At 37.1% G+C, this 25,133-nt stretch overlaps 1 protein-coding gene across 1 annotated transcript in view; it reads left to right on the forward strand.

Annotated features, from left to right (window-relative positions):
• The window catches only part of COL24A1 (collagen type XXIV alpha 1 chain), a 412,921-nt gene that overhangs the window by 292,422 nt on the left and 95,366 nt on the right, over window positions 1–25,133 (forward strand). The window contains exon 40 of the mRNA XM_082408071.1: window positions 106–213. Coding sequence (XP_082264197.1) covers window positions 106–213 — 108 coding nt within the window. The remainder of the gene's footprint in view (window positions 1–105; window positions 214–25,133) is intronic.

The raw sequence follows: 25,133 nt of genomic DNA on the forward strand, positions 1-25,133 counted from the left end.
TTCAAATATTACACATAATTTTTTATGTGCCAACAAAAATCTCTTATTGCATGGCATAATTATTTTACTACTTTCCCTTTCTCAAAAATTTTTACTGGGTTACAGGGGGACCCAGGAAGAAGAGGACTTCCTGGAGAGGATGGAGAAAAAGGAGAGACAGGCTTACCAGGGACCACAGGGCCCCTGGGTGGACCAGGTCTAATGGGTCCTCTGGTGAGTACTGCTGGGTTCAATACTCAGTGAACTCAGTCCTCTACACACACACACATACACACACACACACACACACACACACACACACAAGTGTGAGCCATACACACACATTCTTGACCCCTTTATATGTCCATTTGGTATTTGAAGGTTGGAACTATGGCTCGAGTGAAGAACAAACCGGGGACTGATTATCAGACTTCCTAACATCCAAGGAAAAAAGATACTTTTCCCATGTGTCACACATGCTATTGAACTTCTTCATTTTTTTCTCACTTTATTGCGATGTAATTGACATGTATTATATAAGTTATATAAGTTTACAGTGCATGACTTGTTGATTTGTTATGCATAAATATTGCTAAATGATTACCATAATAAGTTTAGTTAGCACACGTATCACCTCAGATAGTTTCCTTTTTGTGTGTGTGGTGAGAATTTTTAAGAGTTACTGTCTTAGCATCTTTCAAGTACACAATACAGTGTTGTTAACTATAGTCACCATGCTGTACATTAGATCTCCAGAACTTATTCATCTTATAACTGGAAATTTGTACCCTTTGACCACCTTCACTTATTTTCCCCATCTCTTTACCCCTGGCAACACCAAACAACTCTGTTTCTATGAGTTCTTATGAGTATTTTTAGATAATACATATTCATGAGATCATACAGTATTTGTCTTTCTCTGACTTATTTCACAAGCATAATGCTTTCAAGGTCTATCCATGTTGTTTCAAGTGGCAGAATTTCCTTCTTTTTATTACTGAATAATATTACATTGTATACATAGAGAACATATATATGTGTGCATATACGATCACATTTTTTCAAATATTAGTTGACCTTATATGCATGGGTTTATTTCTGGGCTCTTGATTCTGTTCTTTTGGTCTATATGTCTGTTGTAATGCTGATACCATACTGTTTTGGTTAATATAGTTTTGTATTGATATAGTCTGAAATTAGGAAGTGTGAGGCCTCCAGCCTTGTTCTTCTTTCTCAAGATTGTTTTACCTATTCGGTGTCTTTTATGGTTCCATGAAAATTTTAGAATTCCTTTTTTCTATTTTGATAAAAAAAAGTGCCTGGAATCTTGATAGGGATTATACTGAATCTGTAGATGGGTTTGGATAGTATGGACATTTTAACAATATGTGAAAATGAGATATTTTTCCATTTATTTGTATTTTCTTCAGTTTCTTTCATCAGTGTCTTCTGGTTTTCAGTGTATAGATATTTTACCTCCTGGGTTATATTTATTCTAAGTATTTTATTGTTTTTGATGCTATTGTAAATGGGATTATTTTCTTTATTTCTTTTTCAGATAATTTGTTGTTAGTGTGTGGAAATATGACTGGGTTTTTGTAGGTTGATTTTGTATCCTGCAGCTTTATTGAAATCATTTATTAATGCTAACAGTTTTGTGGTACAGGCTTCAGAGTTTTCTGTATATTAAGATGTCACCTGCAAATAGACATGGTTTTACTTCTGTTTTACTTCTTCCTTTCTAACTTGGATGCCTTTTATTTCTCTTTCTTGCCCAATTGCTCAAGCTTGGACTTCCAGTCACACTTGCCATGTTCCTGATCTTGGAGGAAAAGCTTTTTTTGAGTATGATGTTAGCTGTGGGTTTTTCATATATGGCTTTTATTATGTTGAGGTACATTCCTTCTGTACCCAATTTGTTGAGACTTTTTATCATGAAACGTTGTTGAATTTTTTTCCAGGCCTTTTCTGCATCTATTGAGATGATCGTATGGTTTTTTTCTTTAATTCTGGGAATGTGGTACATCACATTGACTGATTTGCAGATTTTTGAGTCATCTTTGCATACCTGGAATAAATCCCACTTGATCATGGTGTATGGTCCTTTTAATATGCTATTGAATTCAGTTTGCTAGTATTTTGCTGAGAGTTTTTGCATCTCTATTTGTCAGGGATATTGGCTGGCCTGAATTTTTTTTTTCTTGTAGTATCCTTATCTGGCTTGGCATCAGAGTAATGCTGGCCTTGTAAAATGTCTTTGGGCGTATTCCTTCTTCAAAATTTTGGGAAAATTTGAGAAAGTTTAGCATTAATTCTTCTTTAAATGTTTGATATGATTCATCAGTGAAACCATTTGGTCCTGGGCTTTTCTTTGTTGAGAGGTTTTTCACTACTGATTCAATCTCCTTATTCATTGGTCTTTTTAGATTTTCTATTTCTTCATGATTCAGTCTTAGTAGGTAGTATGTTTCTATTTCTCCATTTCTTCTAGGTTTTCAATTTGCTGGCAAATAATTGTATGTAGTTGTTTCTTATGATCCTTTTTCTTTCTGTGGTATCCTTTATGTCTCCTCTTTCATTTCTAACTTTGGGTCCTCTCTCTCAGTGAGTTTGGCTAAAGGTTTGTCAATTTTGTTTATCATTTTTTTTCTGACAGTTCAGATAACATTTTTTTTCATATTGTAAGTCCATAAGCTTTATTCTTTTTTAACATCTTTATTGGAGTATAATTGCTTTACAATGGTGTGTTAGTTTCTGCTGTATAACAAAGTGAATCAGCTATACATATACATATATCCCCATATCCCCTCCCTCTTGCATCTCCCTCCCACCCTCCCTATCCCACCCCTCTAGGTGGTCACAAAGCACTGAGCTGACCTCCCTGTGCTATGTGGCTGCTTCCCACTAGAGCTAGTCTATCTATTTTACATTTGGTAGTGTATATTTGTCCATGCCACTCTCTCACTTCGTCCCAGCTTACCCTTCCCCCTCTCCATGTCCTCAAGTCCATTCTCTATGTCTGTATCTTTATTCCCGTCCTGCCCCTAGGTTCTTCAGAACCATTTTTTTTTTTAGATTCCATATAGATGTGTTAGCATACGGTATTTGTTTTCCTCTTTCTGACTTACTTCACTCTGTATGACAGACTCTAGGTCCATCCACCTCACTTCAAATAACTCAATTTCGTTTCTTTTTATGGCTGAGTAATATTCCATTGTATATATGTGCCACATCTTCTTTATCCATTCATCTGTCGATGGACACTTAGGTTGCTTCCATGTCCTGGCTATTGTAAATACAGCTGCAAAAATAGTTCTAAAAGGGAAGTTTATAGTGATAAATTCCACATTAGAAAAAGGGAAAGACCTCAAATAAGCAACCTAACTTTACTCTTCAAGGAAGTGGAAAAAGAAGAACAAAATAAGGCCAAAGTTAGCAAGAAGGAAGTGATAAAGATTAGAGCAGGAATAAGTGAAATAGAGGATAGGAAAACAATAGAAAAAATAAATAAGAGTTGGTTTTTAAAAATGTTAAACAGTGGAAGTTGTGCACCATCATTCACACTGTAAGACCCTAACATGAAACTGCAGCCAAAAGGTCTAACAGCACTGTAGAGTGTATAGGCATGTACATACATGGCCACTCTGTCTGCAAGATGCTTTAGTGGAAGGTTATATCCAAAATTAGATCTAAAGTTGGAAGCCTCTTCTCTTGCAATGTCTGCTAAAGAACGAGCATCTGCCAACAAACCTGCTACTGCCATTCCAACATGCCGATCAACATTAAAAAGTCATTTGTTAGCACCTTCTTCATAAAATTTAGAAAGGACTAATTTTTCTACCCCAAAGACAACGCCATCTTTACATCTGATTCCAATAGCTGTACTACTATTTTCCACAGGCTTCATAGCAAACGCAACTTGAAAAACTCTTCCAACAGGAGAGAATGTAGAGGCTGACAGGTCATACCCAGTGCCGATTGAGCTCATCGTGCTAAAACCACTGGGACACCTAGGGCTTCAGGGTCTGAGGAATATTTTTTAATTTCCATGTATTTGTGAGTTTTACAACTTTTCTCTCCTGTTGTTGATTTCTAGTTTCATACCATTGTGGCTGGAAAGATACTTGATATAATTTCTATCTAACTGTATTTATAGAGGCTTGTATTGTGGCCTTACATATGATCTATCTACAAAAATGTTCCATGTGAACATTTTTACATTTTTTGAGAAGAATGTGTATTCTGCTACTGTTGGATGGAATGTTCCTTATATGTCCATTACGTCTATTTGGCCTGTAGTGTTGTTCAAATCTTCTGTTTCTTTATTAATTTTCTGTCTGGAAGATGTAGCCATTTTAGAGAGTAGGATATTAAAGTCCCCAAACAGGATAGTATTGCTGCTTATTTCTCCTTTTATTTCTGTTAGTATTTACTTTATATATTTAGATACTCCAATGTTTGGCACATAAATATTTATAATTATTATATATTATCAATTAATTGACCCATTTATCATTATTAATGACCTTCCTTGTCTCTTGTGACTGTTTTCAGCTTAAAATCTATTTTATCTGATATAAGTATAGCTATCCCTGCTTTCTTTTGGGTACCATTTCCTTGAAATATCTTCCCTCATCCCTTCCCTCTCAGTCTTTGTGTGTCCTTAAAACTTAAATGAGTCTCTTGTAGGCAGCATATAGCTGGGTCTCTTTTTTAAAATCCTTTCAGCCATTCTGTCTTTTGATTGGATAAGTTAATCCATTTACAATTAAAGTAATTATTGATAAGGAAGGACTTCCTATTGCCATTGTGTTCATTGTTTGCTGATTGTTTTACAGACTATTACTTCATTGCTTACCCACTTGTTTTCCTTTGTGATTTTTGGACTTCGGTAGCAGTGTACCTTGAATCCTTTATCATAATCTTGTGTATCTACTACATGTTTTTCCTTTGTGGCTCACATAAAATATATTACAATTGTACATCATAGTTTAAGCAGATAAAACTTAACTTGGATATCATACAGAAACTTTATGCGTTTACTTCTTTCTCCCCCCTCACATTTTAGGTTATTGATGTTACAGTTTAATCTTTTTGTATTATTTATCCAAAAACAAATTATTGTAGTTATGGTTATTTTTGTTGTTGTTGTTCTTGTTGTGTTTGTTTTCTAAAATAATGGGTTCATTGAGATGTAATTCACATACCATAAAATTCACATGTTTAAAGTGTACAATTTAGTGGTTTATAGTACATTCACAAAGTTGTGCAATCATTATGACTGTCTAATTCCAGAACATTTTCATCATGCCAAAAACAAACCCTGTACCCACTACCAGTCATTCTCCCCTTCCCCTAGCCTCTGGCAACCACTAATTTACTCTCTGTCTCTGTAGATTTTCCTATTCTGGACTATGTTTAACTTTTTGAAGTGTAAAAAAGAATTCTTTCTTTCTTTTTTTTTTTTTTTTACAACCCACCCCCTGCTGCTTTCCCCCCTTGATGTCCATACATTTGTTCTCTACATCTGTGTCTCAATTTCTGCCCTGCAAACCGGTTCACCTGTACCATTTTTCTAGGTTCCACGTATATGCGTTAATATACGATATTTGTTTTTCTCTTTCTGACTTACTTCACTCTGTATGACAGTCTCTAGATCCATCCACGTCTCTACGAATGACCCAATTTCGTTCCTTTTTATGGGTGAGCAATATTCCATTATATATATATGTACCACATCTTCTTTATGCATTCGTCTGTCGATGGGCCTTTAGGTTGCTTCCATGACCTGGCTACTGTAAATAGTGCTGCAATGAACATTGAGGTGCATGTGTCTTTTTTTTTTTTAATTTAATTTTATTTATTTTTTTATACAGCAGGTTATTATTAGTCATCCATTTTATACACATCAGTGTATACATGTCAATCCCAATCTCCCAATTCATCACACCACAACCCCCCACCCCCGCCACTTTCCGCATATGTCTTTTTGAATTATGGTTTTCCCAGGGTATATGTCGAGTACTGAGATTGCTGGGTCATATGGTAGTTCTATTTTTAGTTCTTTAAGGCACCTCCATACTGTTCTCCACAGTGGCTGTATCAATTTACATTCCCACCAACAGTGCAAGAGGGTTCCCTTTTCTCCACACCCTCTCCAGCATTTGTTGTTTGTAGATTTTCTGATGATGCCCATTCTAACTGGTGTGAGGTGATATCTCATTGTAGTTTTCATTTGCATTTCTTTAATAATTAGTGATGTTGAGCAGCTTTTCATGTGCTTCTTGGCCTTCTGTATGTCTTCTTTGGAGAAATGTCTATTTAGGTCTTCTGCCCACTTTTGGATTGGGTTGTTTGTTTTTTTCATATTGAGCGGCATGAGCTGTTTATATATATTGGAAATTAATCCTTTGTCTATGATTCGTTGGCAAATGTTTTCTCCCATTTTGAGGGTTGTCTTTTCATCTTGTTTATGGTTTCCTTTGCTGTGCAAAAGCTTTGAAGTTTCATTAGGTCCCATTTGTTTAATTTTGTTTTTATTTCCATTACTCTAGGAGGTGGATCAAAAAAGATCTTGCTGTGATTTATGTCAAAGAGTGTTCTTCCTATGTTTTCCTCTAAGAGTTTTATAGTGCCCGGTCTTACATTTAGGTCTCTAATCCATTTTGAGTTTCTTTTTGTGTACGGTGATAGGGAGTGTTCTAATTTTACTCTTTTACATATAGCTGTCCAGTTTTCCCAGCACCACTTATTGAAGAGACTGTCTTTTCTCCATTGTATATCTTTGCCTCCTTTGTCATAGATTAGTTGACCATAGGTGTGTGGGTTTATCTCTGGGCTTTCTATCTTGTTCCATTGATCTATATTTCTGTTTTTGTGCCAGTACCATATTGTCCGGATTACTGTAGCTCTGTAGTATAGTCCGAAGTCAGGGAGTCTGATTCCTCCAGCTCCACTTTTTTCTCTCCAGACTGCTTTGGCTATTCAGGGTCTTTTGTGTCTCCATACAAATTTTAAGATTTTTTGTTCTAGTTCCGTAAAAAATGCCATTGGTAATTTGATAGGGATTGCATTAAATCTGTAGATTGCTTTGGGTAGTATAGTCATTTTCACAATTTTGATTCTTCCAATCCAAGAACATGGTATATCTCTCCATCTGTTGGTATCATCTTTAATTTCTTTCATCAGTGTCTTATAGTTTTCTGCATACAGGTCTTTTGTCTCCCTAGGTAGGTTTATTCCTAGGTATTTTATTCTTTTTGTTGCAATGGTAAATGGAAGTGTTTCCTTAATTTCTCTTTCATATTTTTCATCATTACAGTATAGGAATGCAAGAGATTTCTGTGCATTAATTTTGTATCCTACAACTTTACCAAATTCATTGATTAGCTCTAGTAGTATTCTGGTGGCATCTTTAGGATTCTCTATATATAGTATCATGTTATCTGCAAACAGTGACAGTTTTACTTCTTCCTTTCCAATTTGTATCCCTTTTATTTCTTTTTCTTCTCTGATTGCTGTGGCTAGGACTTCCAAAACTATGTTGAATAATAGTGGTGAGAGTGGACATCCTTGTCTTGTTCCTGATCTTAGAGGAAATGCTTTCAGTTTTTCACCATTGAGAATGATGTTTGCTGTGAGTTTATTGTATATGGCCTTTATTATGTTGAGCTAGATTCCCTCTATACCCACTTTCTGGAGAGTTTTTATCATAAATGGGTGTTGAATTTTGTCAAAAGCTTTTTCTGCATCTATTGAGATGATCATATAGTTTTTATTCTTCAATTTGTTAATATGGTGTATCACATTGATTGATTTGTGTATAATGAAGAATCCTTGCATCCCTGGGATAAATCCCACTTGATCATGGTGTATGATCCTTTTAATGTGTTGTTGGATTCTGTTTGCTGGTATTTTGTTGAGGATTTTTGCATCTATAGTCATCAGTGATATTGGTCTGTAATTTTCTTTTTTTGTAGTATCTTTGTCTGGTTTTGGTAGCAGGGTGATGGTGGCCTCATAGAATGAGTTTGGGAGTGTTCCTTCCTCTGCAAATTTTTGGAAGAGTTTGAGAAGGATGAGTGTTAGCTCTTCTCTAAACGTTTGATAGAATTCACCTGTGAAGCCATCTGGTCCTGGACTTTTGTTTGTTGGAAGATTTTTAATCACAGTTTCAATTTCATTACCTGTGATTGGTCTGTTCATATCTTCTATTTCTTCCTGGTTCAGTCTTGGAAGGTTATACCTTTCTAAGAATTTGTCCATATCTTCCAGGTTGTCCATTTTATCGTCATAGAGTTGATTGTAGTAGTCTCTTAGGATGCTTTGTATTTCCGCAGTGTCTGTTTTAACTTCTCCTTTTTCATTACAATTTTATTGATTTGAGTCCTCTCCCTCTTTTTCTTGATGAGTTTGGCTAATGGTTTATCAAGTTTGTTTATCTTCTCAAAGAACCAGCTTTTAGTTTTAGTGATCTTTGCTATTGTTTTCTTTGTTTCTATTTCATTTATTTCTGCTCTGATCTTTATGATTTCTTTCCTTCTGCTAATGGGTTTTGTTTGTTCTTTTTTCTCTGGTTCCTTTAGGTGTAAGGTTAGATTGTTTACTTGAGATTTTTCTTGTTTCTTGAGGTAGGCTTGTATAGCTATAAACTTCCCTCTTAGAACTGCTTTTGCCACATCCCAGAGGTTTTGGATCGTCGTGTTTTCATTGTCATTTGTCTCTAGGTATTTCTTGATTTCCTCTGATTTCTTCAGGGAGCTCTTGGTTTAGTAATATATTGTTTAGCCTCCATGTGTTTGTGTTTTTTACGTTTTTTTCCCTGTAATTGATTTCTAGTCTCATAGTGTTGTGGTCAGAAAAGATGCTTTATATGATTTCAGTTTTCTTAAATTTACTGAGGCTTCATTTGTGACCCAAGATGTGATCTATCCTGGAGAATGTTCCGTGCACACTTGAGAAGAAAGTGTAATCTGCTGTTTTTGGATGGAATGTCTTATAAATATCAATTAAATCTATCTGGTCTGTTGTGTCATTTAAAGCTTGTGTTTCCTTATTAATTTTCTGTTTGGATGATCTGTCCATTGGTTTAAGTGAGGTGATAAAGTCTCCCACTATTATTGTGTTACTGTCGATTTCCTCTTTTATAGCTGTTAGCAGTTGCCTTATGTATTGGGGTGCTCCTAGGTTGGGTGCATATATATTTATAATTGTTATATCTTCTTCTTGGATTGATCCCTTGATCATTATGTAGTGTCCTTCCTTGTCTTTTGTAACAGTCTTTATTTTCAAGTCTATTTTATGTGATATGAGTATTGCTACTCCAGCTTTCTTTTGATTTCCATTTGCATGGAATATGTTTTTCCATCCCCTCACTTTCAGTCTGTATGTGTCCCTAGGTCTGAAGTGGGTCTCTTGTAGACAGCATATAGATGGGTCTTGTTTTTGTATCCATTCAGCGAGCCTGTGTCTTTTGGTTGGAGCATTTAATCCATTCACGTTTAAGGTAATTATCGATATGTATGTTCCTATGACCATTTTCTTAATTGTTTTGGGTTTGTTTTTGTAGGTCCTTTTCTTCTCTTGTGTTTCCCACTTAGAGAAGTTCCTTTAGCATTTGCTGTAGAGTTGGTTTGGTGGTGCTGAATTCTGTTAGCGTTTGCTTGTGTGTAAAGCTTTTGATTTCTCCATCGAATCTGAATGAGATACTTGCTGGGTAGAGTAATCTTGGTTGTAGGTTCTTCCCTTTCATCACTTTAAGTATATCATGCCACTCTCTTCTGACTTATAGAGTTTCTGCTGAGAAATCAGCTGTTAACCTTATGGGAGTTCCCTTGTATGTTATTTGTCATTTTTCCCTTGCTGCTTTCAATAATTTTTCTTTGTGTTTAATTTTTGCCAATTTGATTACTGTGTGTCTCGGCATGTTTCTCCTTGGGTTTATCCTGTATGGGATTCTCTGCGCTTCCTGGATTTGGGTGGCTATTTCCTTTCCCATGTTAGGGAAGTTTTCGACTATAATCTCTTCAAATATTTTCTTGGGTCCTTTCTCTCTCTCTTCTCCTTCTGGGACCCCTGTAATGCAAATGTTGTTGCATTTAATGTTGTCCCAGAGGTCTCTTAGGCTGTCTTCATTTCTTTTCATTCTTTTTTCTTTATTCTGTTCTGCAGCAGTGAATTCCACCATTCTGTCTTCCAGGTCACTTTTCCGTTCTTCTGCCTCAGTTATTCTGCTATTGATTCCTTCTAGTGTATTTTTCACTTCAGTTATTGTATTGTTCATCTCTGTTTGTTTGTTCTTTAATTCTTCTAGATCTTTGTTAAACATTTCTTGCATCTTCTCGATCTTTGCCTCCATTCTTTTTCTGAGGTCCTGGATCATCTTCACTATCATTATTCTGAATTCCTTTTCTGGAAGGTTTCCTATCTCCACTTCATTTAGTTGTTTTTCTGGGGTTTTATCTTGTTCCTTCATCTGGTACATAGTCCTCTGCCTTTTCATCTTGTCTATCTTTCTGTGAATGTGGTTTTTGTTCCACAGGCTGTAGGATTGTAGTACTTCTTGCTTCTGCTGTCTGCCCTTGGTGGATGAAGCTATCTAAGTGGCTTGTGCAAGTTTCCTGATGGGAGGGACTGATGGTGGGTAGAGCTGGGTGTTTCTCTGGTGAGCAGAGCTCAGTAAAACTTTAATCCACTTGACTGCTGATGGGTGGGGCTTGGTCCCCTCCCTGTTGGTTGTTTGGCCTGAGGCAACCCAACAGTGGAGCCTACTCAGGCTCTTTGGTGGGGCTAATGGCGGATGCTTGGAGGGCTCACGCCAAGGAGTACTTCCCAGAGCTTCTGCTGCCAGTGTCCTTGTCCACACGGTGAGACAGAGCCACCCCCTGCCTCTGCACGAGACCCTCCAACACTAGCAGGTAGGTCTGGTTCAGTCTCTGTGGGGGGTCACTGCTCCTTCCCCTGGTCCCGATGTGCACACTACTTTGTGTGTGCCCTCCAAGAGTTGAGTCTCTGTTTCCCCCAGTCCTGTCGAAGTCCTGCAGTCAAATCCTGCTAGCCTTCAAAGTCTGATTCTCTAGGAATTCCTCCTTCCGTTGCCAGACCCCCAGGTTCGGAAGCCTGACGTGGGGCTCAGAACCTTCACTCCAGTGGGTGGACTTCTGTGGTATAAGTGTTCTCCAGTTTGTGAGTCACCCACACAGGAGTTATGGGATTTGATTTTATTGTGATTGCGCCCCTCCTACCGTCTCATTGTGGCTTCTCCTTTGTATTTGGTTGTGGGGTATCTTTTTTGGTGAGTTCCAGTGTCTTCCCGTTGATGATTGTTCAGCAGTTAGTTGTGATTCCGGTGTTCTCGCAAGAGGGAGTGAGAGCACGTCCTTCTACTCCACCATCTTGAACCAATCCCGTTATGGTTATTTTTAATAAACTTGCTTTTCAACTTTTAAACTAGAATTTTAAGTGATTTATGTACCACCATTACAATATTAGAGAATCTGGCTTGAATATATATTTACCTTTAGTGGGGTGTTTCACACATTTATATGTTTTTACAATGTTATATTGTTATATTTCAGCTTCAAAAATGCCCTTCAGCATTTTTTGTAAGGCATATTTAGTGGTGATGAACCCTTCAGATTTTGTTTGTTTGGGAAAATCTTTATCATGCCTCTATTCCTGAAGGACAGCTTTTCTGGGTATAGTGTTCTTGGTTAACAGGTTCTTTTTTTTTCTTTCCATATTTTGAAGATGTTATTCCATTCTCTCCTGGTCTGCAAAATTTCTGCTGAGAAACCTACTTATAGTATTATTTAGGCTCCTTTATGTAATGAGTCACATTTCTCTTACTACTTTTAAAATTATCTCTTTGTTTTGACAATATAGTTACAGTCATCCCTCAGTATCCATAGGGGATTGGTTGCAGGACCCCCACAGGTACCAAAATCTGCACATGCTTAAGTCCCTTACATAAAATGGCATAATATTTGCATATAACCTACATACGTTCTCCCATATACTTTAAATCACCTCTAGATTACTTATAATCTTAATACAATGTAAATGCTATGTAAATAGTTTTAAATACAGTATAAATGCTACGTAAACCAGTGTCAGTTCGTGGCAAATTCATGTTTTGTTTTGGAACTTTCTGGAATTTTTTTTGTAACATTTTTGATCCACAGTTGTTTGACTCTGCAGTCGTGGAACCCGTAGATACTGAGGGCTGACTATAATGTGTCTCAAAGTGACCTTTTTTGCGTTTAACCATTTTGGGATTCTTGAGCCTCAAAAATCTGGACGTCTATTTCTCTCCCCAAGTTTGGGACGTTTTCAGCCGTTATATCTTTAAGTAGTCTTTCTGCTCTTTTCTCTTTTTATTCTCCCAGTATTCACACAATATTGTTTTATTTCACACAGTCCCTTAAGTATCATAGTCTTTTCTTCATTCTTTTTTATCCTCTTTTCTTTTTCTTCCTTGGGATAATTTCAAATGACTTATCTTTGAGTTCACTGATTCTTCTGCTTGGGCAAGTCTGCTGTTGAAACTCTATTGAGTTCTTCAGTTCAATCTTTATCTCTAGGATTTTTGTTTTGTTTATTCACATGGTTTCTATTTCTTTGTTGAACTTCTCGTTTTGTTCACGCACTGTTTTTCTAATTTCATTTAGTTATCTGTGTGTTCTTGAAGTTCACTGAACTTCTTTAAGAGGATTATTCTGAATTCTTTGTTAGGCAGTTCATAGATTTCCATTTCTTTGGTGTCAGTTATTGAAGCTTTATTAGTTTCTTTTGGTCTTGTCATGTTTACCTGATTCTTTATGCTCATAGTATCTTTGCATTGGTATTTACACATTTGAGTAAGTGGTCTCCTCTTCCAAACTTTTCAGGTATGTTTTGGCAGGGAAAGACCTTCACCAGTCTGCTTTGCTTAGGGGGAACTGGACGGGTCAGCTTGTAGCGTTTGTGGGCGGACACAGCTTTCTATTGAGGTCTCCAGTTTGGTGAGGTTCCTACCCATGTTCTGAGGCAAGGGGAGAGTTGCCACTGGCTGGTCTCTGCAATTGGTTTGGCCAGCTGGCTAGGCTCCACATTGTAGTGGGACCACTAACTAGGCACCCTGGTTGGGTAGGGGTGCTGGCTGGACTTCACAGTCAGATGGGGCCATTAGCTGGGTTCTGTAGTTACCTCTGGTAGGATATGGTCTCAGGCTGTGTTCCCTGGAAGGACAGCTGGAAGGACAGCACTTGTTGGATTCTGCAGTTGGGCAGGGCCTCATGTTGTACTCTCTAACCGGATGTGGCCCTGGCAGGACTCCATGTTCAGGTGGGGCCGCCGACATGGTTTCACAGTTGAATGGAGTTACAGGCTGTGCCCCAAGTGTGGGCAGAGTTGCAGGCTATGCTTTGTGATCGGTTTGGGTACTGGCTGTGCTCCTTTGTTGGATGAGGTCACTTGCCAGGCTGTCTGGTCAAGTGGGGCCTCCAGCTGCATCTCACAGATAATGCTTCATGGTAGAATGGGGTTACCTTGTCTGGGCGAGGTTACAGGCTGTGTTTAGTAATTGAACAAGGCCGTAGGTGAAAGTCTGCTGCTAGGTAGGGCTGTTAGCTGGGCCCCATAACTGGGAAGTGTCTTAGACTGGGCTCCAAGCCTGCACAGGGTCACTGTTCAGGTTCCCTGGTCATGAGGGGCCAGAGGCTATGCTCAACAGTTGGACAGGGCTGCTGGCTTGGCTCTCTGCCTGAGCAAGGCTGTATTATGGACTCCACAGCTGCCTAAGTTCTCGGGCCAGTCTTTCTGGTCTAGCAGGATGGGAGTCTATGCTTAGCTGTTGAGCAGGGTTGAAGATTTACTCCCCTGCCCAGGCAGGGCCATATGACAGGCTCAAGAGCGTGTATGACCAGTTTTCTGGGGACACAAATCATCCAGAACTGCCAACCAAGCTCCCTGGCCAGACAGAGCCACCAGCTAAGGTCTGCAGATCCCTGACTAGGATCTCTGCTCAGGTGCTACTACAAGCAGGAATGCAGTCCACTAACATTCGAGTGCTGGTTGCTATAAGCCATGCCCCCTTTCCCCATCTCTGTCTGATCCCCAGTGGTCAAGCCCCCAGGTTCCCCAAAAGATCCTCATGAAGACCTGACTGGGCAACCCTGGAAGCATCCTGCAACAGTAGGGGAGCTGAATATCCACTTTGGGTTCTCTTTTTCCCACAGAGAAACTGTAGGCCAAGGGGATCACTCTGTGTGGTGCTATGACTGGGGGAAAGACAGTGCAATCCAAATGAAACCTCTCCTTTTACCCTTCTAATGTTCTTCTCAGTCTCTGTGGTTCAAGGACATGCTTCAGCCTCACCCTCAGGTTCTAAGCCATACTTCTAGGGATTTGGGCTTATCTTTTGCCTTTCTAAGGTTCATGATAGTTTTCATTTTTTTAGAGGACTCATCAGGACTGGACCCACAGAGAAGCCAAGTAGCAAGTGCCAAGAAAGTGCAGTTATCTTCCTGAGAATTTTTATCAAATTCGTTTTTATATAAGAAATTTATTAACAATTATTGATGTTTTAGCATGGATTTTTTTTTCAGTCAACTAGCCTAGTTCCCTAAGAGAACGCTAAAGTTGATGGGGGGAGGGTGGGACACAGAACTAAAAAGAAAGAAAGTCTTAACCATGCCATAGGACAACACAGGCAGAAATCCAGAGAGGGATGACACAGCATGACAAATGGTGATGGGCAGAGCAGAGAAGAAAAAGGGGATCAAAACAAAACATGGAAAAATGATAAACACAGATTTCATCTGCTTCATAATTTTTCCCAGGAATAATCCTCTTGTACACATCTTTGGTGCCTTTTTTAGTAACAACACATGTGTGTTTCTTTTTTATTCTTTTTGTTGTTTCCTTGGAATTTTAAATGCCTTTTAGCTCATAAACTCAATAAAAATACCACAGCATATTTTTTCAAAAGAATTTTCTGATCCAAGGAACTATTGCTTAATCAGACGGCCTGATGTTGGATTTATTTTTGCACTTCAGAAAAATTCTTCCTTAGGCAATGTCACAAAGATGCTACCTTAAAAATTCTTTAAAAAATAAACAAGAAAGAGAGAAAAAGAAATTTAGAAAATTATTTTCAAGTAAAGAGATGTTCTTCTTACTTTCTAAAAGATTGGAAAATGATATCTGGTTTGAAAAATAAGGCAAGAGAAACATCAGTAACAAATTCCCAAATCCAAGATGTAGACTCTTTGAACAAAGGAAAATATTTTGTATTTTATGCTTGAGTTCTGCTCTAAAATATTCAGTTGTCTAAATGCATAACTCTATATGAGGAAAATAGTTTGGAAGTTTCTCAGAAGAAACATCTGCCTGACTTATGGTCCTTCATTCATTTCTAAAAAAGTCTATCATTCTGGTATCTAAGATCTAAACAGATGTGAAGCTGTGCACTCCAAAACTGAGTATATATAAATGAAATTATCTCGTTTTATTCCTTTACGACAAAACTTGATTGGATTTATTGAAGTGTTAATTCCCATCTGTCTAGGGTGGTATGATATTAGGTAGAGATGAATATCTTAAGAGAAGCTGAAATAAAATAATGCACGCTTTTCTAAGAGGCTTTTTCGATAGACTCTTAAAAATGAAGTCAGAAAGATAAGAGGAATGAATATCAACAGTTAGAAAAAAATGAAGTATACTTGCCTCTTGTTTCTAAGACAGTTTCCTTGGAAGCCCTGAAAAATAATCACTGGAAATTTGAGGTCAGTGGCGTTAAGGAGTAAAGGATTATCTAAATCCTTATCTTCTGAATGATTCATATTACTCTGGTGTTAGACTTGTTTGTTCTGAACTGTTGTGTTGCAAAGCAGCACAAACTAGAAAGAATTCTGCACTGACCATTGTGCAAGAATTGTTGAAACCCCTGCTCTGTCACTAAAGAGCTGTACATTGTTGGGTGAGTCATTCTTTGGTTTCTTGGTTTACACATTACACATAATAAAGGGGTAGGAACTATGCAGAACACCCCAAGAAGACTGTGCCAGGGAAGATGCTGAACTGGTAGGACTTTGCTCCTTCTTTTCCTGCTTGAATCAGAAAAGATCCTTGCATGTCTATTTAACATAGTAGCTTCTATATAGGCTTTTTTGAGACAAAAAGCTTATATAGCCTTAAAAAAGCATTAGCTTGGATGTTTCTAAATTTATGTTAGCCTTACAAACTATGACTCTCTAAAATGTATTTGTCCATTCACTAATTCAGTGAAGTTTATGAGTTCTTTCAATGAGAGAACTCTGCCAAGAACTCTGCTAAGCCTTGGGGACACCATGGGGAACGAGAGGAGCAAGGCTCCTGATCTCAGATTTGATAATATCATGGAGAAAACTGACATTAGACAAGATCATTGCAGGTTGTGATAAATGCAATGATGAAAATAAACAGGCTGATGATAAAGAACAACTGGTTAAGGGAAGGGGGACGCCAACTAGTTATGGATAGAGAAACTATTTACACTAGGGCAGTGATGAATGTCTTCTCTAGATAGGGGAGGATTGAATTGAGACCTGAGGAGTGAAAAGGAGCCAGTCATGCAAAGAACTTTGGGAGATGGCTTCAGGGTAGATAGAATAGCAAGGGCCAAGATGTGGAGATGAGAATGATTTAGGTATTTTTGGAAAAGTTAAAGGAGGCTATTATAGCATAGTGAATAGTGAAAAGTTGTTTGGATGAGCTTGAGGAAATAGGTAGAAAGCAGATCATGAAGGACCTTTTAAACCATGGTAAAAATTTGGGTTTTATTTAAAGTGTAGTAAGAAGCCACTGAAAGGTTTCAAGCAGAAGAAAAACATTGTCTCTGATGGGAGCACTCTCTATAACTTCCAAACTTTGTTTAACAATGTCTAGTGTTATTGGCTATCGCAAGGGATAAAATAAATTCCAGGAAAAAGAAATAGATAAAATAAATTTGAATTACCAAAGCATGTGATGTACCAAGACAATTAAGTGAGGGAAAGAATGGTCTTTTCAACAAATGATGCTCGAACTACTGGATATCCGCACACAAAATAATTAAGTTGGATCCTCCCTTATATTATACACAGAAATTAACTCAAACTGGGTCATAGACCTAAATGTAAGAGCTAAAACTATAAATGTCTTGGAAGACACCATAGGAGTAAATCTTCATGACCTTGGGTTATGCAAAGCCTTCTTAGATAACACCAGAATTATAAGTAACAAAAGGAAAAATAGATAAATTGTACTCCATTAAAATTAAAAGTTTTATGCATCAAAGAACACCATCAAGAAAGTGAAAAGACTCCCATAGAATGGGAGAAAATATTATTTGCAAATTGTAAACGATAAGGTACTGGTATCCAAAATATATAAAGAACTCTTACAACTCAATAATAAAAAGACAACCCAATTGAAAAATGAGCAGTCTTTAAACAGATATTTCTCCAAAGAAAATATACAGTTGGCAAATAAGCACATGAAAAGATGCTCAACATCATGAGCTGTTAGGAAAATGCAAATAAAGCTACAGTGAGATACCACTTCACATCCACTAGGGTGGTTACAATAAGGAAAAGAAAACAGAAAATAACAAGTGTTGATGAGAATGTAAAGAAATTGGAATCCTTATACATCATTGGTGGGGTGTAAAATTGTGCAGCCACTTTGTAAATCAGTTTGGCAGTCTCTCAAAATGTTAAAAACAGAGTTACCATTTGACCCATCAGTTCTTGATATATACCCAAGAGAATTGAAAACAGGATTCAAACAAAAACATTTACATGAATGCTCATAGCAGCATTATTTATGATAGCCAAAAAGTAGAAACAACACAAATGGTCATCAATTAACAAATGTCTATTAGTTAATGTAGTATGTTCACACAATGGAATATTATTTGGAATAAAAAGAAGTAATATACTGATCCATGCCACAACATTGATGAACCTTGAAAACATTATGCCTAGCAGCCAGTCATGAGAGACCACATATTATATGAAATGTCCCAAACAGGCAAATCTCTAGAGACAGATAGTGAATTAGTTGTTGCCTAGGCCTGGGGAGGTTGGGAGGAAACTGGTAGTGACTGCTAGTGGGTATAGGGTTTCTTTTTGGGATGATGGAAATTGATTCTAAAATTGATTGTGGTGATGGTTGCACAACTGTGTGAATATACTAAAAACCATTGACCTGTACACTTTAAATGGATTTATAATATGGTATGTGAATTATATCTCAATAAAATTGTTTAAAAAAATATACGTGATGTGTTACTTCTGAGACAATACAGCTACTCTCAACAAAGTTTAAAATAATCAGTAGGGAATCCCAAATCCTTCCTCTGTGTTTTAAGTAGGCTGAACATCAAGCCAACTATTCTCTGTCAACATGACATTTATTTAAAAGCATTCTTATTTCTTTAATCATTGAAGAAATCTATTAAAACATGCACATTGTAGAAACTGCTGCTTTTTCTTCCAGTCTCTTCTGCAAGCCTCTAATTATACAAATGGGTTGCAGTGCGTCTTATTAAACTTTTAAAACCCAACATTTTGGAGCAAAATATTACATACACATTTCAGAACAAGCACTAAAATAAACCAGCCTAATATCAATGGAAGTTTACCACCACCACTCCCCAAAGAAAAACAATCTTTAAAGAGGAAAAAAGTGAACAGAAGAACCAGGAGAGATCTTTCTGATTATAATGACAGAAGAAAACGCAGCTTAGAGCACAGGCAACCCCTTTTCTCACACATAATGAGCTCTTCAAATATGTATGAAAGTTTACTGTGCAAAAGGTTCCTAGTAGATCCATATGTTCTATTTCCTAGAAGCTAAAAAGTAGTATAAAAATCTGTCACTACCCTTTGCCTTTTATTCACGAACTTTGGTTTTACTTCCAACAGATAGTAAATGTTCTTTAAGTTGTTATTTATTTACAAATAAATACCTAGTAGACTAGCTACTGTCTGATTAAGGCTAAATATTTTCTGCTTTGGGCATGCATTCTATCATTCATTTATTAAATATTTATTAAGCATCAATTATATGCTGGACACAGTTCTGGGCACTAATGTTACAACAATGAACTAAACAGACAAGGTTTCTGCTGTCATGCAACATGTAGTGTGGAAAGGCAGTGTGAACAAGAATAATAATTTCTGATAGTGATAAGTGCTATGAAGAACATAAAACATAGTAATGGGATAGAGAATGCCCTGATAAAGGGGCTACTTTAATTGGGATGGCCACAGAAGGATTACATGAGGTTACATTGAGCCAGATGCCTAAGGATAAGAAGAAGCCAGTCATGTGAATATCTGAAAAAAAGCTTTCTAGGCAGAGGAAACATCTAATGCAAATGCCCCAAGGTAGAAAGGGCATTTATTAAATGCCCTATTTAAAAAAAGGGGGGGTGGTGGTGGTCAAGTAGCTAGAGTATAGTAAATAACTGGGAAACACAATGTCAGAGAAATAGGAGGGAGGCAGATCATGTAGGGGATTATAGACCATGATAAGAGGTTTGAAGATTACTCTACTTGCAATGGACAGCCATCTGGAAGGTTTTACACAGGGAGAGATGCTTGATTAACATTGTTGGTGATCATTTGTGTTATTTCAAAGAAATGGAATGTAAGGGTAAAAGTGGACCAAACCACTTAGAAGTCTGTGGCAGTCGTGTAGATGAAAAAAATGATAGGGCGATTTGGAATTCAGGGGAGCAATAGAGATAGTAAATAATGATCAGATTCAAGATATTTTGGAGATAGAGTTGACTGGATTTGCTCATGGTTTAGATGTTGAGAAAGAGGGAAAATATAATAAAGAATAAATCCTGGTTTTTAGGCGGAGCAACGGAGTGGTTGATCATACCATTAAGTGTGTAATAGGGTTACAAGTTGGTACTTACACATTTGCAAATATGTAATTTCTTTATTTCAGGTTCATCTGGTTTTCCTCACAAGCCCTAACTTACTGATTAGTGAGGAGTGGTTGGGGAATTGGGGGAGACAGAGAGAAAATTTTTATATCCAATTCAATTGAAAGCTTAATCTGTTCCTGTAATTTAGTCGTCTCTTTAGGTAGTGCTCAGACTCTTATGATGCTTAGTATCTCAGATGTACCCATCTTCCACCTCCCTCTTTTACTCCTTTCTAATATTAAGTCTGTGTTTGCTGTGGTGACAAAGACGAGGAGGCCTTAGATCTAGAGGCAGGTATTATTCGTACGGATTGGGACGTGATAATGTCCCTTGTCAGTTTGCTTACTGCCCACCCTCGTGGCCTTTGGTGATGATGTCTCTAAGCTGGTCATTTTCATTTCTTTCTGGGGGGTGTTCCCTTGCTTAAATAGCCTGTCAGCATCCGCTAATCATTAGATCCCTCTGAGGTCTGCTGTGATTTTCATTCAGCTCTAGCCCAGGCAGTCTGCTCTTCAGCCCTTACTACAGAGCCGCATCTTCCTAGAGTAATGGCCACCGATACACACACGCAAGCTCCCCAGGTGTTTCTTAGTTCCCTTCTACATCATATAGGAATCAAGGAGTAGCTCAGGAAAATATAACAATATGGTCTTCCTCATTTTGACTTTGCTGAGCAGCCAAATTGATATAGCCATAAACCATGTGATAGCTAGAGAAAAGATACCTTTTCTGAATCCTGAATGAGTAGTAGGGAACAAGGGTCTCTTTCTGCCAAAACTCAGAATGAGGGAAATCTGAACACCAATGTCTCTCTCTCTCCCTCTTTGCCTTCCCAGATTCTCCTGGGGGCAAAGGAAAAGTCTTAAGCTTTCTCTTTACTTCCCCTATGTCATATCCTCATCCTTCTACCATCTAGTAAAAGCCTTAGAGTTCTACTGTGATAAATGGAAAGTGTGTCTTCTCTACAGTTTAAGACAGCCTTGTGTGCTGGGTGCCCCAGGCTCAGCTTGTGAAATGTTAAAGTTAGAAACAAAATGGAAACATCATCTCTTAATATATTCAACCCCTGTGCATATGAATCCCTTGGGCTAAATAGGATAAAGTCCATGTAATCAAAAAGGCAAAATAGAAAAGTATTTTAGTAATTTTCAAAATATTGCCCTATTAACAAAGGAGATGGGGAAAACTGAGAAGCAGTTTAGGGGTTCAAGGAGGGAATTCCAGGAGTTCAGTTTGGGACACACAAAGTTTAAGATGCCCATTAGAAATTCAAGAAGAGATGCTGAAGGTAAATCAGAAAGTCAGTGGTGCAGTCAGGACAGGTGATATGATTTTAGGAAACATTAGAATATAGATGGTCTTTAAAGCCACAGGGACAGGATGAGATCACCTAAAAAGAGAAAAGAGAAGAGGGCACTCCAACATTAAATGGTTGGGCAGAGAAGGAGCCAGCATATAAGGAGATACAGGTAAGTGGAAAATCGGGGAAGTGTGCTGCCATAAAAACAAAGATTTTAAAAAGTTTCAAGAATGAAAAAGAAGTTTCCAATAAAATGAGTCGGATAACCAGCCATTGGAGATGGCTATATGGAAGTCAGTTGGTGACCTGAAAAAGAGCAATTTCAGAGGTGTGGTAAGAACAAAAGCCCAAACGAAGAGAGAATGAGAGTAAGGAAATAGTGACAATGAGCATAAACAAGTCTTTCAAAAGTTTTGCTGTGAAGGGGGAGCAGAAAATGTTGCTAGAAAAGTACATGAGAAATTGAATCAGAGAATGGAAAAGACAAAAGGAAGGTAGGAAGGAAGGGAGGGACATGAGATCAAGGAAGGATTTTTTTTTTTTTTTAATGTTACTATAGTTTTTTTTGTTTTGTTTTGTTTTTATTTATTTTTGGCTGTGTTGGGTCTTCGTTTCTGTGCGAGGGCTTTCTCTAATTGCGGCGAGCGGGGGCCATTCTTCATCGCGGTGCACGGGCCTCTCACTATCACGGCCTCTCGTTGCGGAGCACAGGCTCCAGACGTGCAGGTTCAGTAGTTGTGGCTCACAGGCCTAGTTGCTCCGCGACATGTGGGATCTTCCCAGACCAGGGCTCGAACCCGTGTCCCCTGCATTGGCAGGCAGATTCTCAACCACTGCGCCACCAGGGAAGCCCCAAGGAAGGATTTTTTTTAATGAGTGATATTTAGCATATTTGAATACTATTGGAAATGATCCAGTCAAGAGAGAAAAATTGATAGTGCAAGTGAAAGGAGGATGTTTTCAGAAGAGAGAGCCCTGAATAAGTGAGAGGACATGGGCTTCTTATACGTGTTAAGTGAGGAGCTGGCCTCAGGCAGGAAACAAATACACTTCTTTTGTAAGAGAAGAGAAGCAGAATATGTGAGTGCATAAGTAGGTGTATTGGTAAGTTGGGTGTCGGGAAGAGGAGATGGCTCTTGTTTAATTGCTACTATCTCTCAGATATGAAGCAAGGTTGTTAACTTGAAAATGAGGAGGGAATAGAGGTTTGAAGATAGAGATGAATGTGTAAGTCATCTTTCAGAATAATAACAAATGTCTCAATTATACACATTTGTGAAACTTACTTATGCTTGTCACTTATGTCAGAGCTGTTATTTTTGCATTATCCACAAATTTTTCTTAATATTTAAACATATAATGTTTAAATATTAAATGTATGATATTTAAATATATAACTTACAGTGATGCCTAAACTGAATTGTTGGTTGGCAGGTAGCATTGCCATGCCATGGTTTTCAGCTGATACCTGAGTATTTGAATTCAGTACCATTTTGGAGTACTGACAGGATAAAGGGATTTATGAATTCCCTGTTAGTATTGCAACAAAGGTCTAACATTTTTTTTAATTATAAAATTAAGTCACATATTTACAAATTGAAGAAAAAATATCATCTCAATAGATGAAACAAAAAGCATTTAGTAAAATTTAACTTCCATACGTTGACTATGATACTTAATGGTGAAACTTAAAAGAAATGAGCAAAGGTCACTACTATTTACCATTTCTATTCCACATTTACTCAGGGTCCCAGCCAGTACAGTAAAATGAGAGAAGTAATCTACAGACAGATTATTAGAATTCATGAGAGTTTAGCAAGATGCTATATATAAAATTAATATACCAAAAAAAAATGATTCCATCTTTTCTACCAGCAAGAAACAGAATACTTTTAAAAATACAATTTTAAAATAAAATCCAATACAATCAGCAAAAATTAAGTACCTAGGAATAAATCTAACAAAAGATTTGCAAAATTTTATTGAAAAAAAAGTGTGTAGTAGTTTATTAACAAAGACCTAAATAAATGGAGAGCTATTTCATGGATAGGAAAACTCAATATCAAAAAAATTTAACTCTCCCTTATAAATTCAGTACAGTTTCAGTCACAATCTCTACAGGATTTTTTTATATAACTGGATTGATGAAAAGTGGTTTTAAAATGTATGTGGAAGATCAAAAGTCCAATATCAAGACAGTTTTCAAGAACAGGTTGCTGATGTTGGTGGGGAGTGGTATGTGAAAGGGAGAACTTGCCCTACCTGATATCGTAACTTATTGTTGAAGCTAGTCATTTAGTCAGTGTCATTCATTCACAGATAGACAAATAGACCAATGGAAATAGAATGTAGACTCAGATCTGAGTATATTTTGAAACTTAAAGTTTAATAAATTGATTATGCATTGCAGATTTATAAGGAAAGGATGTAATATTCGGTAAATGGTACTGGTACAATTGGTTATCCAAATGGAAGAAAACAAATCTCTCCTTCACATCAAAGTACAAACACACAAAAGAATGAAATCCCAATTAGATTAAAGACCTAATTATAAAAATCAAAATTTTAAATTGGAGAACATTTTATGACCTCATGGAGGAAGGGGAAGCAGTAAGGATCTCTTAAACACTAAAGAAATAAAACAAGAAGAAAATATTGATGAATTTGACTACATTAAAACTGCAAATTTGTGTTAGTCAAAAGTTATACTGGACAAAGTGAGAAAATAAGCTCCAGGCTGGGAAAAGAGATTTGTGATATACAGAATGAGTGAAATACAAGTATCAGGACATTAAGGACAGCCCAGTAGAATACTGGACAGAAGATGGGAACTAGAGATTCACATATAGATGTTGAATTACTGTATGAATAGATATTCATTCCTCCTTAATAATCAGAGACATGTGAATTGAAATCCCAAATAATACATCATTTTGCTCCCTTGAGACAGGCAAATTTTAAGTCTGATAGTACCAAGCATTATGGAAGATTTGGAGTAATTGGAACTATTAAACGTTGCTTTGGGAATATAAATTGGCAAAAGCACTCTGGAGAACAAGTTGGCAAAAGCTTGTATACTGAAAGGTGCATATATTCTACAAGCCAGCAATTCAACTCCAGGGTATATACCCTCACCCAAAAAACTCTTGAGGTGGGCACATAGTGATATGCACAAGAGTGTTTATTGCAGCATTATCTGTAACAGGAAAAAAAAAAAACTACCAAAAATTCTTTGCTAGGAAAATGGTTGAATAAGTTGTGGTTTGATAACAAAATGTAATCCTGTAGGAGTGAAAACAAAATGTAAGTAAAGTAGAGACACTGAATAATTTCAAAAACAAAATGTTGTGTTCAAAAAATTTCAAAAGAATATATAAAGTGTGATGCTGCTTATTGAAAGTTTGAAAAGATGCAAAATAACCATATAATGTTTGGGAATATATACAAATGGAGTGAAAGTATAAAGAAATGCATGTGAATGATAAACAAATTGAGGACAATTGTTGCACCTGAGTGAGGAGGGAAGGTGATGTGTCTGCTAACATAAGTGTATAAATGGGACTTCAGTTGTGTATATGTGTGTGTGTGTGTGTAGCTTCTGTTTCTTAAAGTGGGTGGTAGGTACATGGGTGCTCATTATACCTTTTAATATCTTGTATATATATTTATATTTATATGTATTTAAATATTACACAATGCACTTTAAAAAGACAGCAGAAATTAGTGAGAACTGACATTTATTGAGCTCTTCAGTATAAGTCTATTCCTTTCTAAGCTTTGAATGCATTATCTCATTCAATCTTAGTAACCCTCTGAAGAAGTATTAATATATCCCTGCTATATAACAGGAAGCTGAGGACTTTACAAGTCCAATAGTCTACTTATGGTCATATAGCCATTAGGTGACAGAGC

The sequence above is a fragment of the Balaenoptera borealis genome (assembly GCF_965194805.1).
Source record: "Balaenoptera borealis genome assembly, chromosome: 1".
In the NCBI taxonomy this organism is placed as follows: Eukaryota; Metazoa; Chordata; class Mammalia; order Artiodactyla; family Balaenopteridae; genus Balaenoptera; species Balaenoptera borealis.